The 18,549-nt window shown below is 41.4% G+C and overlaps 2 protein-coding genes across 3 annotated transcripts in view; one reads left to right on the top strand and one right to left on the bottom strand.

Moving 5' to 3' along the window:
* Positions 1–459: 459 nt before the first annotated feature.
* OIP5 (Opa interacting protein 5) lies at positions 460–16,265 on the bottom strand. 2 transcript variants are annotated; one of them, XM_047738501.1, is made up of 5 exons: positions 15,910–16,261; positions 15,595–15,661; positions 9,877–9,999; positions 6,960–7,041; positions 460–1,052 (listed from the first exon to the last, which is right to left on the bottom strand). In XM_047738501.1, exons 1-5 carry the CDS (start codon positions 16,229–16,231, stop codon positions 957–959), a joined length of 690 nt encoding a protein of 229 aa, XP_047594457.1. In that variant the 5' UTR covers positions 16,232–16,261; the 3' UTR covers positions 460–956. The 2 variants fall into 2 exon arrangements, with proteins under 2 accessions (XP_047594457.1, XP_047594458.1); XM_047738502.1 differs by lacking the exon at positions 9,877–9,999 and having other exon boundaries at positions 15,910–16,265.
* NUSAP1 (nucleolar and spindle associated protein 1) overlaps positions 16,256–18,549 on the top strand; it is a 33,235-nt gene continuing 30,941 nt past the window's right edge. Inside the window, exon 1 of the mRNA XM_047738497.1 lies at positions 16,256–16,665. Coding sequence (XP_047594453.1) covers positions 16,561–16,665 — 105 coding nt within the window. The 5' untranslated portion in view covers positions 16,256–16,560. The remainder of the gene's footprint in view (positions 16,666–18,549) is intronic.

Consider the following 18,549-nt stretch of genomic DNA (forward strand, 5'->3'; position numbering starts at 1 on the left):
TCCATTCCCTAATTAACTCCTACTCTTTCAGACTAAGGCTGAAGTGTCACTTCCTCAAAACAGCCTTCCTTGACCACCGCCCCCCCACCAGGTCTGTTACCTCCCATAAATGCTGGTAGCTGTCTATGTCCCTTTTCTTCAAGACAGAGTAGTAATTTCACATGTATTCATGTGGTTATTTGAATGTCCACCTCTAATGAGATTATAAACTCTGTGCAGGTAGAGAGTGGCTCTTTTTGCTTTCTGCCTACCTTTTATCCCCAGAAGTCAGTATACTTTAAATAGATGAATAATATGATAAGGTACTGAACCTAAGTGCTGCATAAAGCAAAACATGAAAAACCAGAATTTTGGTGAATGTTTGATGTTTGGCATTCCTCGCATTATCACTCAGTTACCTCTCATTGTCATTCCTCTCATTATTACCTACTTTAGAAATGAAAAGAGAAAGAAAAATTGTACATTATCCAGTTAGTTTATTGAATATTATCTACAGAACATGTATGTACCTATATTTTATGTAAGAAAAAAAATGGTTTCTCGGTCTTCACCATAACAACTGCTCCATGTAGAAATAACAGTAGTCAACATTAAATACAACTCTATTTTCCTAACAACCTTGCATCTTTATATCAGACCATTCACAGGACATTGCTTCCTAATCAACCTAAATTTGCAGTAAAATAGGTTTTCAGAAATAAGTATTTATGACATTGACAAGCTAAAATAAGTTCATAAGGCAAATAGCTATAAAAACTGGACAGAAGCTTCCTTAGTTTCTCATCTTAAGAAGCAGCTTCTCAAATCATTTGGAAAATCAGCCTAGAGGTAAGCACAATAAACCACAGTTCCCATCCCTTCTTGAAGCCGATCTTTCTCGAGAATTGATCAAATAGCACTTGTTGATAGAAGATAGTAATAAGGCCTGAACCTGATACTTAAGCTTTAATTCTGGATCAGTTTTTTGACTTGGGCTGGTCCGGAGTTACTTCCTTCAGAATCTTCATCAGTGAATTTAAGTGAGTATGTGCTAACATTATCTTCTCTTTCAGCTGAGAAGGAAAATGAACAGGTATCAGGGCATCTTTTTTTTTTTTAAGGATTTATTATTTATTCATTTGACAGAGAGCAAGCACAAGTAGGCAGAGTCGCAAGCAGAGGGAGATGGAGTAGCAGGCTCCCTGCTGAGCTGAGAGCCGATGTGGGGCTCGATTCTAAGATCCTGGGATCATGACTTGAGCCGAAGGGAGACACTCAACCGACTAAGCCACCCAGATGTCCCAACCACTTTTTTTTTTTTAAGATTTTATCTATTTATTTGTCAGAGATCACAAGTAGGCAGAGAGGCAGGCAGAGAGAGAGGAGGAAGCAGGCTCCCCGCTGAGCAGAGAGCCCGATGCGGGGCTTGATCCCAGGACCCTGGGATCATGACCTGAGCTGAAGGCAGAGGCTTAAACCCACTGAGCCACCCAGGCGCCCCTCCCAGCCACTTTTTAAATTAGTGACTGAGAACTGGCAATGTCTGAACACATTACATAAATAAGCTTTTCCTATTTCTGAAAGAACTTTATGTAACAAACCCAGAGCACGGTAAGATCCTCAGATACAAAGTTTCATATGAAAAAAGACAGCCACTGCTGAGCATCACTGCTTCTCTGTCTCCTTCCTTCTACGGCTTTTCACCAGGTCTAAATGGCAAGTATTAGGAAGGAAGACAAGAATAAGGCGGGTAAGAACGTTTGTGGAGAGCAGCATCAACTAGTCTTCCCCTCCTTTTCTAGTAGCAAAAATCTTTTTTCCTTCTTTGTTTACAGTAACAAATGCCTTTCTTCAATATTCTGCTAAAGGCCTTCAAAAGTAGCCCTGGTTGTTGGGTTAAGAACCTGTATTAAAAAAAAAGAACCTGTGTTTGTGGTAAATAGGTACTTTTCAATAATTCTATTGAATCTAGTTCTGTTAACTATTGAACTATAGCTAGTTCTACCTAAATCAAGAACCAAACTTAATGGTATTTAGCATACAACATATGCTTAGGAAATAAAGTTATCACTGAATATAGAATTACGGATAACAATCTTATGTTGAAATCAGGTTAACAACAAAAAATCTTATTTTTTTTTTTAATTTTAAAGGTTTTATTTGACAGAGAGAGATCACTGTAGACAGAGAGGCAGGCAGAGAGAGGGGGAAGCAGGCTCCCCGCTGAGCAGACAGCCTGATTCGGGGCTTGATCCCAGGTTCCTGGGACCATGGCCTGAGCCTAAGACAGAGGCTTAACCTACTGAGCCACCCAGGCGCCTCCAAAAATCTTATTTCTGACATAATTTGCACCATACACTAAATCTTTTTAATACCACACAGGATACAAAAATAAAATTCAAGAAATGCTGCTTAAATTAAATAGGTAACTCTAGAGCCTCTTAGTCATATTGGAGTACCCCTGGATATGGTGAATCCTTTCTCTGTTGCCTTTAAGATTTTGTTTCTTCCTCATTTTTACTATGATGTGTTGGGGTATGTATCTCTGTGTTTATCCTACATGGACTTGTTAAGGTTTTGGATATGTAAATTAATGTTTTTCATCAAATTTGGGAATTTTTCTACTATTTTTTCTTTGAATATCTTTCCTACTTCTCTAAACTCCTTTGGTATGTATTCCTTTTATCAAAGAATATTTAGGCATGTTTGATGGTGCCCAAGAGATGTCTTAAATTCAGTTCATCTTCCTTCATTCTTTTTTCTTCAGGTTCTATAATCTCATCAGTCTATCTCCAGTTTACTCATTCTTTCTTCGGGCAACTCAAATCTGTTGTTGAGTCCCTCTAGTGAATTTGTCATTTTAGTTATTGTACTTTTCAACTTCAGGATTTCCAACTGGTTTTTTATTTTTATGTATTAAGATTTTATTTATTTAAGAGAGAGAGAATGAGAGAGAGCATGGGAAGGGGGAGGGTCAGAGAGAAAAGCAGACTCCCTGATGAGCAGAGAGCCTGATGTGGGGCTCAATCCCAGGACTCCAGGATTGTGACCTGAGCAGAAGGCAGACGCATAACTGAGCCACCCAGGTGCCCCAACTGGTGCTTTTTTTAATAATTTCTAACTCTTTAAGGATATCCTCTATTTGATGAGATATTGTCATCATACCTTCCTTGACTTCTTTAAGCAGTTTCCTTTAGTTTTTTGGACCTATTTCTGCTAAGTCCAATATCTGGGCCCTTTCATAGGCAGTTTTAGATGCCTGCTTTTTTTTTTTTTAAAGATTTTATTTATTTATTTGACAGAGAGAGATCACAAGTAGACGGAGAGGAAGGCAGAGAGAGAGAGGGAAGCAGGCTTCTTGCTGAGCAGAGAGCCCGATATGGGACTCGATCCCAGGACCCTGAGATCATGACCTGAGCCGAAGGCAGCGGCTTAACCCACTGAGCCACCCAGGCGCCCCTAGATGCCTGCTTTTTATCCCATATATGGGTCATACTTTCCTCTTTGAGTGTTTTCTTATTTTTGAGTGTTTTCTAATTTTTTGTTGCAAACTGGATATTTGAAAAAAAAATTTTTTTTTTTACTGTTTTAAGTAACCAGCATGGGGTTCAAGCCCACAAACCTAAGATCAAGAGTTACACATCCTCCAACTGAGCCAGCAAGGCACTCTGCACACTGGACATTTTAAATAACTTATTACAGCAACTCTGGATATTAAATACCCACTCCTCAGCTTATTGTGTCTTCCTATCTGTTTCAGTGGGTGGGCTAGGCTATTCTGTGATACCGGTCTTCCCCACCATGAGACTGCTGTCAGTCCTCAGAGAACAGAACCTTGAGCATGTGCAGTCACCTGGAAGAACGTGGGTTCAGCAGGCTCTTTCCGTGTCTCCTTGATTTCCCCTGATCTTGTGTCAAGCTGTTTGCCTTCACTAATTGCTGGACTGTTGCCCTAGAGCTTTTGACAATGCCTTGGGACCTAAACTGCTCAGTCTAATCCAATAATTCAGGACCCCCCTCCCCACATTTGCAGGGGTAGTCTTTAAAAGATCCCGAGCCATTTTTGTTGTTGTTGTTCTTACCCCAGGAGGGTTCTTCTTGGCTGTCTCTTCCCTGATTCTGTCCGGTAACCTTCTAACTAATCTATGGCTTAGCTTATTGCTATCATGGAACTATCAGCTTCCTCTTAATTGCTTACCTCAAAATCTCCACTGTTTTGGGCAGCAGTTTCTTTGGGTGGTGGGGGAGCAGTTTTTACAATCTGCCTCTTAGCCTAGGAGCGTCTCTGAGAATGACACCCTCGCTTTACAAGCAGAGCACTGGGTATAGGCGCCAACTTCTGTTCTTGGCTTACCTCGGCCTTTGCAACACCTCTGCCCCATATGTAAGCTGAGGGAAGGGTGAATGGGCTCCTAGTACTTAGCCTGCTGTGCCAGTGGTAGAACTTGCACCTGTTAAGTGGCCATTTTTGACAGGAACAGAGCATCTGATGAGAATTACTGATAGCCTGCCCCTCCTGGGAAGATATCACACCCCTCAGCTGGAAGCTAGAGTAAAAACCATCCCTGTGTTCTTGGCTACAGCTGCTCAGAGCCTCCATTTTTCTGAGAGAGAGAGGCATAAGAGGGAGCAGGCTCAAATGCCACAGGTTTCACTATTCTTACAGAGGTTTTGTAGGTTTTCTTAAATAAATGTCTTTTCACTTGCTTTATGCCTTGAGGAAAATCTCTTAAGGCTTAAAATGGTTGTTTCCTTTGTAATTTTATTCAGTTATGGCAGTTTTGCTGGGGGTGGAGTGGCCACAGAGTTCCTCAGGCCGCCATTCTAGAAGTTATCTCCCATACCACGGAAAATAGTTACTGACCCCTCTCATCAACTTGGGTGCTTAGAGCGACAGTTGGCTCACGGTGACTGGATAACCTGCTGCCCATTTATGTAAATAAAGTTTTACTGCAACCCACCCACACTCATCTATTTCTATATTGTCTGCAGCTGCTTTTGCACTACAAGGCAGAGTTGAGTACTTGAGAATGAATGGTTACAAAGCTGAAAATATTTGTCATCTGGTCCTTTATAGAAAAAGTTTGGGGCACCTAGGTGGCTCAGTCAGTTAAGCATCTGCCATCTGCTCAAGTCATGATCCCAAGGTCCTGGAATGGAGCCCCGAATCGCATCAGGCTCCCTGCTCAGCGGGAAGCCTGCTTCTCCCTCTGCCTGCCACTCCCCCTGCTTGTGTTCCCTCTCTTGCTGTGTCTCTCCCTGTCAAATAAATAAATAAAATCTTAAAAACAAAAAAAAAGAAAAGAAAAAGTTTGTCAACACCTGGCTTAGAACATGGTTTCATGAGCTTAGCAAAACAATACTCCCAAAAATCATTCTTCCCCCGTCCTAAAAGATACTTAAACTTTGGAAAATATATGCCATTGGTTACAAAATGTATAATGAGCAAGGAATAAACAATTAACAATACTAAAAACAAAATGAACAATAAATTCTAAGGTTGTTCTTCTGAGGGTAGTAAAGTTACAGCCAAATTTCCTCCACTAGAGAGGCTAGTAAGCTACCAAAACAAAGTTGCTTTCTTCAACCTCGAAACTACCAACCACCTAGGAAAATCCACTTAAACAAGAATTCCTGATGTTTCACCACTCTTTCCTGAGACAGGTAAACATGAAGTGCCTACAGAGAGGACAGATCTGAGGCACCTGGCTGGCTCATTCGGCAGAATGAGCTATGACTCTTGATTCCGGGTTTAAGTTCAAGTCCCATGTTGGGTGTAGAGATTATTTAAAAATAAAATCTTTTGGGGGGCGCCTGGGTGGCTCAGTGGGTTAAGCCGCTGCCTTCGGCTCAGGTCATGATCTCAGGGTCCTGGGATCGAGTCCCACATCGGGCTCTCTGCTCAGCAGGAAGCCTGCTTCCCTCCCTCTCTCTCTGCCTGCCTCTCTACTTGTAATCTCTCTCTGTCAAATAAATAAAATCTTTAAAAAAGAAAAAATAAATAAAAAATAAAATCTTTTTTAAAAGAGAGAAAAAGAAAGGACAGACAAATCTAAGAAAGATAATGGTGTCCATTTCCAGCACAGAGGAGAAAAGTATGGGACATGCAGGAGCTAAGCAGCTTCCTTCCTCCTCTTGAACTGGACCTTACAGTATCTGGCTTTGTGTTCAAATTCAGTGAGGAGGGGCACCTGAGTGGCTCAGTTGTGGGATGTCTGCTTTCGGCTTAGGTCATGATCCCAGCATCCTGGGATCAAGCTCCATGTCGGGCTCCCTGCTCTGCGGGGAGCCTGCTTCTCCCTCTCCAGCTCCCCTGTGCTTCTGTTCCCTTTCTCGCTATCTCCCTCTGTCAAATAAACAAAATATTTAAAAAAAAAAATTCAATAAGGAATGTCAAAGCAGGCATAAAGGATAATTGATAATTGGAGTATTACACCATTTCATCACCACCATAATCATTGGAATAAACTGCCAAGAGTTGTCTATACAGGCATACTTCATTTTCTTGTGGTTTCATTGCACTTGAAAGATACTGTGTTTTCTACACATTATCTTTGCGGCAACCTTGTGTGAGAAAGTCTATTGGTATCATTTTCCCAACATCATTTGCTCACTTCATGCTCTGTCTCATTTTGGTAACTTTCAGAATATTTCAAATTTTTAATTAATATTATATTTATTAGGGTGAACTGTGATCAAAAATTACAACTCCCCAAAAGCTCAGATGATGGTTAGTATTTTTAGCAATAAAGTATTTTTTAATTACGGTATGTATATTGTTTTTTTAGACATAACGCTATTGCACACTTAGTACACTATAGTATAGTGTAAACATAACTTTTATATGCACTGGGAAACCAAAATAATAATCTGACTTGCTTTGTATTTAGGTATTTATTCCACTGTGGTGGTCTGGAACTGAACCCACTATATCTCTGAGGTATTATTACAGGAAACATCCAACCATCATGAAATTTTACCTCTGCAACTTTTTCTGGTAGAGACAAGTTGTGAATGTCCATCTCAGATGCATTTACTATGGCTTTTGTTTTTAACTGATAGCTGGATAGAAAATATATAGAGAAAATATTAGTATCATACTACATACAAGATTATCAATGAACCAAACTTGTCCTCTAAAGCAATGTCAGGCAAAGACAGCCTCCTTACAGATTTTCATTTCAACATTTATATTGTATTTTGTAGGAAAAACAAATTCTCAATTAAGAAATCATCCGAGACTCTGTGTCTCATCCCACCCCTTGCCAGCTGGGAATACATGAGAAAAAATTATCCCATGACAAACACATAAACCAGGTAACATAAATAACTAAATTGTATAACGGTTAGAAGAAAAGTAATCATATGGTGACAGACACTGTTGGTTGCCTACCCCAGTAGCCATTCCTAACTTCTTTGTTAACAGAACTCAGATTTTGTTTTATTTTAAAGGATTTTATTCATTTATTCATGAGACACAGAGAAAGAGAGACAGAGGGAGAAGCAGGGAGCTTCTCTCCACACATCAGGGAGCCCCATGCGGGACTCAATCCCAAGACCTGGGGATCATACCGGAGCCGCAGGCAGATTAACTGACTGAGCCACCCAGGTACCCAGAACCCAGATTGTGTTTAAGGCAGGAGTATGCTCAATCACAGGACGTGAATCAGAACTGTTCTAAGCCAAGTGCGGCAATCTTATTCCCTCCTCTCACATATTTGCTTTCCCACCTTAAGGCAATCATGTGACATAGTTTTGGCCAATAATAAGGACATTTTTGATGATAAAATGAGACCATTCCCTGTGTTCCCAGTTCCCATATCCTTTTCCTTCTGGTTGGGGATGCTACTGGCTATGGATATAACACTTATAACAGCAGTAGCACCCAAGAGGAAAAGGCCAAGAGAACCAGAGATGCTGATCCAGAGCCCTATTGTAGCTGAGCCACTGGAGGACTCCTGGAGTGGCCAATCACCCCACGCCTTACTTCTTAAAGCCACTGTCAGTCACGTTTTCTTTTGCTAGCAATTCATTCTGATGCACACAGACATAGATTTATTATCTTCCCAGACTCAGGATAGCTATACTTGCCTAATTTCTACTTAATCAAAAAGAATATGCTGACCTCTGAGTCCCAACTCCTCATTTTAAAGCTTAAGAAATTACTTAAATTCCTATTATACTTTAAAAATTTATATTAAAAAATTTTTGTTACAGAAAACTTAACTTCCCTAAGCAAAAAATCAATTAGAGCTCAACTGGAACAACTACTTATAACTGTTTTTAAAGAAGATTTGAGGTTACTAATAGCACACATTTATAAATACCTTCCCCCCCCTCTTTAAACTTAATTCTAGATAGAAATTATTTAAGGGGCACCTGGGTGGTTTAGTGGGTTAAGCCTCTGCTTTTGGCTCAGGTCATGATCTCAGGGTCTGGGATGAAGTCCGCACTGGGCTCTCTGGTCAGTGGGGAGCCTGCTTCTCCTGCTCCCTCTGACTGCCTCTCTGCCTACTTGTACTCTATCAAATTTATTTATTTTAAATAAAGTCTTCAAAAAATTATTTAAGAAGAAATTGAAAGTAAATTTTCAACCCATTTCAAGTATATTTTTCCTGGTGAAAATCTGCAGTGAAGCAAAAAAAGAAAATTTGCAGTGAACAAAATAATGCATTTTGAACAACCTCATGAATGAAGAACAAGCTTTACTTATGAGTTTTATTATTTAGTCATACACAGCTCAGCTAGAAACACTGATCTAAGTACATTAAATGAAAAAAAGAAAACTCTATGTTTAATGAAACGAAACTGAGCTTTGAAGTTAAGACACAGGTTAAAATCTCAGCTCCTCCACCTCTGAGTCCCAGTTTTCTTCTATTAAGAACTCAGTGAGGTGAGTGTAATGACTGGCATAAACTAGGTGATCAATAGCTGTTTTGGGGTTGTTTTTAATGGTCAAGGAAAGACTAAGATAAATGTTCCAGTTTGTTATAATAAACAAAAAAAGCTAGGGGCGCCTGGGTGGCTCAGTTGGTTGGGCGACTGCCTTCAGCTCAGGTCATGATCCTGGAGTCCCGGGGTTGAGTCCCACATCGGGGTCCCAGCTCCATGGGGAGTCTGCTTCTCCCTCTGACTTTCTCCTCGCTCATGCTCTCTCTCACTGTCTCTCTCTCAAATAAATAATAAAAATAAAAATAAATAAAAATAAATAAACAAAAAAAGCTTAAGTGATAGTAGTATTAGGAAGATAAATATCCGAAGTACTACCTAAGAAGGAACAAGTATGGTACTTTATCTGATTCTATGAGGCCACATGGCTATTATTTTTTTTACTTTTCTTCGGGTGACTATCGGCTTCACTCTTTTTTGCAGATAAGATTTCACCCATCTACATGCATAACATAGAAAGTAGCGATCTTAAACCTCAAGCTTTCACTTCCCAACTTCAGCCCCATTACCATCTACAAATGACCAGTGTCTCTGGATCCTTCTTTCAAATTCCTAGAGTAGAAAGTCTGTTGGCTTAGCTTATGTCAGGTATTCATTCTTGATCCCATCACCTAGGAGTGGTATCACACATAATAAAAAACATGGCCACAAGGTCCCACTCTATAGGGAAAGAAAACAGGGGCTGGGCACAAACCTAGTAAGTATCTATTACAACATTATTTTGCAAAAAACTAAGTTTCCAGAAGTTTCTGTAACAAAAGAATATCCTCTCATTTATTTGATGGTAAGCTTATTAAGACATGGTATGACTATAAGACATCTAAAATGAGTATAATGTTATGAAACTATATTTTGGTCCCACTGCCTTGCTTTACCATTTTCTTTGGGACAAACACTCTGGAAGCCCTTTTAAAATATATTCGATAAAGAATATCTAAGTCAACTTACCATACCATTTTGTCACTGGAAAGGCAAAAGTGACCTCTCAAGGCAGCCAGAGCAGCATGGGTAGAATACAAATGGAAACCAATGGGAATCCCACAGGAAGTACAGAATAAAAGGTTGTAAGTGCTGGAGTGAAAAACAGAATATTGGTAAGAAAATCAGAGAAGAAATATAAAATAACCAGTCTCTGGAACCAGTTCTCCTAAAAACTGTGCTATAATAGGACTGAGACTGAAGAAATGTCATATTCAAGAAAAGTTAACTCAGCTTTTAATATAATTACATCCTAGATTATTATGGATGTACAACTGTCACTTATAGAATAATTTACATTTGAAAAGGAGAAAAAAGAGCTAACTAATCAGATTAACATTTGAACATGTAAAACTACACATGAACATATAAATTAGTTACAGTTAAACCAATCCTAGCTTAAGAAAAATAATCATGTTGATTGTGGTTTACTAAAAAATTTATTAATCAAACTCAAATCAGGATTTTTCTTTTGCAGATGTAACAAGAAATTAACTTAAAAAAATACCCAGACAGGGGCGCCTGGGTGGCTCAGTGGGTTAAGTCTCTGCCTTTGGCTCAGGTCATGATCTCAGAGTCCTGGGATCGATCCCCACATCGGGCTCTCTGCTCAGCGGAGGGCTTGCTTCCCCCCCTCCCCCCGCCTGCCTCTCTGCCTACTTGTGATCTCTGTCTGTCAAATAAATAAATAAAATCTTAAAAAAAAAAAAAAAAAAGCCTCTGCCTTCATCTCAGGTCATGATCCCAGGATCCTGGGATCAACTCGGGCTTCTGCTCGGCAGGGAACCTACTTCCCCCCCACCCCCTGTCTCTGCCTGCCTCTCTGCCTACTTGTGATCTCTGTCTGTCAAATAAATAAGTAAATATTTTTTTAAAAATACCCAGACAAAATGCCAAAAGAGAAAAAACAAAAATGCTATTACCTTACCAAGTCACCTATTTTCTTTTCTTTTATCCTCTCAAAGATTACTAGATGAGGAAACAGGTAATGATTCTTTTTTTTTTTTTTAAAGATTTTATTTATTTGTCAGAGAGAGAGAGAGAGCGAGCACAGGCAGACAGAGTGGCAGGCAGAGGCAGAGGGAGAAGCAGGCTCCCCACAGAACAAGGAGCCTGATGTGGGACTCGATCCCAGGACCCTGGGATCATGACCTGAGCCGAAGGCAGCGGCTTAACCAACTGAGCCACCCAGGTGTCCCACAGGTAATGATTCTAGTTACACCACTTGGGTAAATCACTTACCATATCTGCTGGTCATAAAACATATCCAAATACTACAAAGAAATGTTTTATTGTTTTTTTAATATTTTATTTATTTGTCAGAGAGAGAGAGAGGGAGAGAGAGCACGCGCACGGGCACAACCGGGGAGTGGCAGGCAAAGGGAGAAGCAGGCTCCCCAGTGAGCAGGGAGCCCAACACAAGACTGGATCCCAGGACTCTGAGATCATGACCTAAGCCAAAGGCAGATGCTTAACCATCTGAGCCACCCAGGCATCCCAAATACTACAAAGAAATGTTTTAAGAAAAAAATTATGTTTCATCAGGCATGTACTGAAAATTATTTATTTACTCTCTACACACAACATGGGGCTCAAACTCACAACCCTGAGATCAAGAGTTGTATGGTCTTCCAACTAAACCAGCGAGGCATCCCCAAAAACGATTTTATGGTTTGGTAAGGGAAAAAATTATTTGTATAAACGTACTATGCAGTAAAACTACATCAATAGAGTATAAAATCATATGACTATAATGAAAAAGATTCACGTCAATGGATACTAAAAAAGACCAAGCAATACAGTATCCCAACTCATTGGTAAATTAAGTCCTGAACCACACATATAGTACTGTATTTTTGTGAATACAGTAATCAGAAAACTAGCCATGAAATAAAGCTGCATTAATTTGAATTAATCCCTAGGTAGCAATTAATGGTACCAGATAAAGCACAGTACCTATAGAAAAATGTCTGACAGAAACTAATTTATGGCACAGGGCAAAAATATGAAAAAAATCCCAAAATTATGCTTACTGCTAATGGCTCAAAATGAAGGTTTGATTACCACACCGGTTAAGGAACTATGACCAGCTGTGTGCTTGCTGAAGGCAAAAGGGGATACAGAAGGTAGTCAAAGAAGGTAGTTACAAATACAGCTATGACCAAGTGACTAGTTACAGAAATGAATACTGTAATTGCCATGAGTATTTCCTCCTTTGTTATGAGTAGGGTTTTTTTGTTGTTTTTTGGGTTTTTTTTTTTTTTTAAAGATTTTATTTATTTATTTGACAGAGATCACAAGGAGGAAGAGAGGCAGGCAGAGAGAGAGGGCGAAGCAGGCTTCCCGCCAAGCAGAGAGCCCAACTCGGGGCTCGATCCCAGGACCCTGAGATCACAACCTGAGCAGAAGGCAGAGGCTCAACCCACTGAGCCACCCAGGTGCTCCTATGAGTAGGTTTGTGTGTCTCAGTGTTTATCTCTGTTCTTCTCTATTCCCTTATTATATAACATAAAATCCTATTTTATATCATACTATTATATCAAACAATATCATTCTATTTAAGTATTATTAATTTTATATCACAGTATTTAAGTTACGAGAAATCAAAGAAATATAAACATTATTTAAGGACTTTACTTCCTTTTCTAGAGAAAGGGTTAGTGTGTTTTCTTTCTTTCTTTTTTTAAAGATTTTATTTATTTAACAGAGAGAGAGATCACAAGTAGGCAGAGAGGCAGGCAGAGAGAGAGAGGGAAGCAGGCTCCCCGCCAAGCAGAGAGCCCAATGCGGGGCTCAATCCCATGACCCTGAGATCATAACCTGAGCCGAAGGCAGAGGCTTAACCCACTGAGCCACCCAGGCGCCCCTTGTAACTGTCTTTATTTGGAGACTAAGTATGGTTTTAGGAGATGCATATGGGTGCCAAGTTAACATGGGATGATTAAATTTTATAGTCTACATGGTACCCAGTTATTAGGTCAAACATTATTCTTTTTTTTTTTTTTTTTTTCCAGCATAACAGTATTCATTATTTTTGCACCACACCCAGTGCTCCATGCAATCCGTGCCCTCTACAATACCCACCACCCGGTGCCCCCAACCTCCCACCCCCCACCCCTTCAAAATTCTCAGATCGTTTTTCAGAGTCCATAGTCTCTCATGGTTCACCTCCCCTTCCAATTTCCCTCAACTCCCTTCTCCTCTCCATCTCCCCTTGTCCTCCATGCTATTTGTTATGCTTCACAAATAAGTGAAACCATATGATAATTGACTCTCTCTGCTGGTCAAACATTATTCTGAATGTGTTTATAAGAATGTTTCTGAATGAGATTAACACTTGAATCAGTAGAATGAGTAAAGTAGATTGTCCTCCCCATTTGGGTGACCCTCATAATCAGATGAAGGCTTGCATAGAACAAAAAGGCTGACCCTGTCAGGAGTAAGGGGAAATTCTTCTTGCCTGACTGCTTAAAGCTGATACATTGTTTTTTCCCCCTGCCTTTTTTTTTTTTTTAAGATTTTATTTATTTGTCAGAGAGAGAGGAGAGCGAGCGAGCACAGGCAGACAGAATGGCAGGCAGAGGCAGAAGCAGGCTCCCCGCCAAGCAAGGAGCCCGATGCGGGACTCGATGCCAGGACGCTGGGATCATGACCTGAGCCGAAGGCAGCTGCTTAACCAACTGAGCCACCCAGGCGTCCCTCCCCCTGCCTTTAAACTTGAACTGAAGTATAGGCTCTTCTTCAGTCTAGAGCCTTCTGGCTTTTGGACTGGAACTTACACCTTTGGCTCTCCTGGTTCTCAGGCTAGTGGACTTGGACTAGATCTAAACCACTGCTCTCCTGTCTTTCCAGCTTGCCAACTACAGCTCTTGGGATTTCTTACCCTCTATAATCACATGAACCATTTCCTGGTAATAAATCCCTTCCTGCCAAGTCCCATGGCTCTCCTAATTCTAAATTTTTTTTTTTTTTTAAATTTTGACAGAGAGAGATCACAAGTAGACGGAGAGGCAGGCAGAGAGAGAGAGGGAAGCAGGCTCCCCGCTGAGCAGAGTGGCTCTCCTAATTCTAAAAGTACACAATTACTTGGAATTTCCCTCCAGTGTTTTATAAACCATCTAGATCAGTAATTCCAGTAGAGATAAAATGTGAGCCACATAAGTAATTTAAAGTTTTCTATTAGTCCTGTTAAAAATAAATTTGAAAGAAACATGTGAAATTAGTTTTAATACCTTTTATACTACCCAATATATAAAAAATATCATCGTAACATGTAATCAATGTTTTTAAACTATTAATTTTTTTTGTATCAAGTCTTCAAAATCCAGGACACCTGGGTGGCTCAGTAAGTTAAGTGTCTGCCTTCAACTCAGATCATGACCCCAGGGTCCTGGGATCGAGCCCCATATCAGGCTCCCTGCTCAGTGGGGAGCCTGCTTCTCCCTCTGCCTGCTGCTCCCCCTGCTTATACTCTCTCTCTATATATCAAACAAACAAAATCTCTTTAAAAAGGAAGAGTCTTGAGGTGCATGGGTGGCTCAGTGGGTTAAAGCCTCTGCCTTCGGCTCAGGTCATGATCCCAGGGTCCTGGGATCGAGCCGCGAATCAGGCTCTCTCTGCTCAGCGGGGAGCCTGCTTCCTCTCTCTCTGCCTGCTTCTCTGCCTACTTGTGATCTGTCAAATAAATAAATAAATAAATCTTTAAAAAAAAAAAAAAAGGAAGAGTCTTCAAAATCCAATGTGTATTGTGCACTCACAGTATTTCTCAATTCAGGATGGCCACATTTTATGTGCTCAACAGCTACATGTGGCTAATGGTTACGGTAGTATTGGACAGTATGTGTCTAGATGCATTATTCTATTCTAAGAAAGATAATTGGAGAGCTTCTGCTTCTGGCCCCAAATAACCCAATTACAAGTAAGCCACTACTCTTTTCCTCCCTGTTCCCTTTGGGTGGAAAGACACTCTGGTAAGGATAGCTAGTGTCTTTCAGTTGGGAAAGAGGAACTGTAAAACTCTTTCTCGTTACTGAATAAAGCAACTAAGAATTCCTATACCTTTTTTAACCCTAAAACTGAGGTCAGAATGAATTATTATGCTGTAAAAGCCAACGCTCAAAATAAGGAGCCTTGTAATAATTCACAGAGCACTTTGTTGTCACTTGTAGATCACAACACAAAATAGATGCAAAGTTTATCCGCAGTATTCAAGTCCTTGAAGAACACAAGAACTTGTGTTCTTCCCTAGGTTCCCTAGATGACAGAGGAAATATTCCTACCATGGCTTAATACAAACTCCAAGTAAAATGCATATTTAAAAGTCTTAGTTATTTCAAAGGACTGTAGTTTATAATGATTCTCACTATACACCAAAAGGTACATTTCTCCCTTTTCCCATACTAGACATAACCTTCTTAGCCTCACTTAACCTGCACAAACCATTAGAGACGTGGCCCTCAGAAAGATCATAAAATCTACACATAAATACATTCTTGCCATTTCATTAACACATCAAGTTCCTACAAGTCTCAAATAGGTAAAAGAGACATCCTTCAAATTCACTGTAAGAACTAAATAAACTTCTCTTCTGGCGCAAATAAGAGCAAACAATTTCCCCCTTGTGCATGTCTGTTCCATGCTTCTCAGTCTTACTAAGTGAGGGACTAGAATCCATCTCCCAGTACGTACCTGCCTTTGAGCGAACCATCAATTCCAACTAGGAAGGGAGCTTCCAAAACCACGTTATTTGTGACTCCTAGGAAGACAAACACAGGTCAGAAGGAAAGAGTACTTGTGAAGCTTTGAAAGGGAAAACCTACCCGCTACAGATAGATTCATCATGGCCACAAAAATCATGAAAAGTTGTCCTCACCCGCCAAGGGGTTTCCTTCCAAATCTTCCCCCCCAGTCTTTTCCATCACTCTCTCTCGACCGTCCCGTGAGAAAGCGGGAACCCCCTCTCTGGAACCTCCTCCGCCTTCCTCAGACTCTGCCCCCACTCACTGGAGAAGACCACGGTTCCTAGGGACCGCGACAGGTCCCAGGCAAGGTGCACAGAGTCAGCGAGCACGGCGTAGCACTGCGCGCACTGGAACACCGCGCACCTCTCGGGCTGCAACCACGACGGCAGCCGCGGGCCAGATGGCAGCTCCTCTGCCCCCAGGTTTGCGGGGCCAAGCGGCGAGGACCCGTTCACTACCTGCGTGTCCCACTCCATAGAAGTCGTACAAGAGTGTTTGTCAGTTGTTTTCTTAGCGGCATCACAAAAATCACCCCCCGGAAGCTGTGCACACCGCGAACGATGCCGCCGCGGCCGAGCCGCCATCTTTCCACAGCTCGCGCCTCCGCTTCGAACACGCACCTGGCCCGCCCAAGCACGATTCCTGCTTCCTCATTGGACATAGTGTGCCGGGGACTCCGCCCCAAAGTGCTGTTGAGGGGGGGGGAAAACGTGCGTCAGATGCGAGGAGAATCTTCGTTTCTGTTGGTCAACGCCAGGAAACCCCACCTTCAGGGTATTTTTAGCCAATAGAAGTGCAGCATTTTCAATTTAAACTCTCTATAAAATTCGGTTTCGGTAACGCTTAGAGTGGCGCCAGAGTTTTGAACTGTGCTTCCGAAGGTGGAGTACGAGTCCTCACTGTGGTCGCCTGGATGCAGCTCGCCAGGGCAATGCCCTCCCTTGAGGAGCTGGACTCCTTCAAGTACAGCGACCTTCAGATCCTAGCCAAGAATCTGGGCCTCCGGGCTAACCTGAGGGTACGGAGCCGGTAGCGGGCGGGGTTGTGTGAGCTGCCTCCCGTAGACATGGTGGGAAAGGACCGAACGGGTACCCCGGGGACTGAGCCTCCTGTTCCTCCAACTACGCAAAACGGAGAGGGGGCCAAAGTATTCACCTTATTTTGAGGCTGATTTTTCTGAGGGTTCACATAGGCCTTGATTTCAGAAGGATTTGTTCGGTTTGGTGTTATTGGAAGTACTCTGAAATTAATTTAGGAAATGCACGCCCCGAAAACTCAGGGATGCTATGTCTAATTCAGGTCGTTAGGCAGTCGCTGAAGTAATTGCTTTGGCTTCTGGGAAATTCGAAACAATCACAATCCTGTGAACTGTAAATGAGCCCCAAATCTCTTAATACTTTACTGGAGGATCTGGAAGAAAGGATGACTTTTAGAGGACCACCTCGTGGATAAATTTTTATAACTCAGGCCTGACCTAGAATGATCGTTCTTTTGTGTTACTGTTGCGGTAATGTTCTGTTTGCTAAGTTTGGTCCTTTGGCCTCAGATTCCCTTCTTTCTCCGTCGTCTTTATTTGCATTAATAATTTCCAGCTGCTCTTCAGAGTCCAACAGAAGTATCACTGACTTGACACTTTATGTCCTCCGCTTCAGTCCCTTGGCCACAGGTCCACTCTAGTAATCCCAGGATCCTGTGCGCTTTTAAAACTGTTTAATGTCAGGTACTTTCTTTGAGCATTTGCAGGCTTTCACCTTACACTGTGGTTATTTGTGTATTACATTATCCTCTCCACTACATGTTAAGTTCCTTGAAAAAAATCTCAGACACACTCCTTGGAAGATCTTTACAACACTAAGTGCAGTATATGGGAGATGCTGAATAGTTATTTTCAGTCACTTGTTGGCAGTACTAGAATAATGCTCCAAATAGTGGCAAGAGAGTTACAGGGGAGGCTTCCTGTGTTCAGAGCTCTTGGTAACATTAAGGCCCTGCATGGAGCAACTGTGTGACTCCGTGGGTTAAGCCTTGGGCTCAGGTCATGACCTTGTGGTCCTGAGATCAAGCCCCCCATCGGGCTCCTTGCTCAGGAGGGAGCCTGCCTCTCCCTCTCTCTCTGCCTGCCTCTCTGCCTACTTGTGATCTCTATCAAATAAATAAACATTAAGGCCCTACAACCATTTGGGTCTCTGAAGAGTCACTGCAACAGAGATCTTTTTCTAAAAGCCCCACCTGTCGTTCGTTCTCTTGAGGCACCTGATCTGGGTTAGCCAATTTATCCCTTGTTTTCAGAGTGGAATAGTGAATGAAATATTTATGGTCACTACAGACCCCATTACCTACCTAGCACACAGTATCTGGGACACAGTGGGTGTCAATAAAGACTTTTTGAGAGGTACCTATTTTCCAGAAAAAGGTGACCATATAAGACTTTATTATAAGCGGCTATAGAAAGACAGTTTTGAGACAATTGAAGAAAATTAAACTTGAACTAGTTAAGTGAAGGTATTGTGGGCTCCCTGCTCATCAGAGTGTGCTTCTCCCTCTCCTACTCGCCCCTGCTTGTGACCTTTTCTCTATCAAATAAATAAAATCTTAAATAAAGGTATTGTTCATTTTGTTGGGTATAATAATAGTGTTGCATTTATGCCCCCCCCCCTTTTTTTCTGTACCCAACCAGCTGATCCTGCCTGGAGAAAATCACCTAAGCTTGTTGACTGAACTTATATTTAAACTTATATTTATGACCATAAATCATAAAATGAGCATTTGATCCCCATATGCTTCCTTGGTAGTCATTAACTTTTCCATTTTTGAGAACAATTAACTGCTGTCTTCTCACATTGGCTCCCTTCCCTCACTTGATGACTTTTCCTCATAGGTCATTGGAAAAATAGATGGAGTC

The sequence above is a fragment of the Lutra lutra genome, chromosome 7, assembly GCF_902655055.1.
Source record: "Lutra lutra chromosome 7, mLutLut1.2, whole genome shotgun sequence".
In the NCBI taxonomy this organism is placed as follows: Eukaryota; Metazoa; Chordata; class Mammalia; order Carnivora; family Mustelidae; genus Lutra; species Lutra lutra.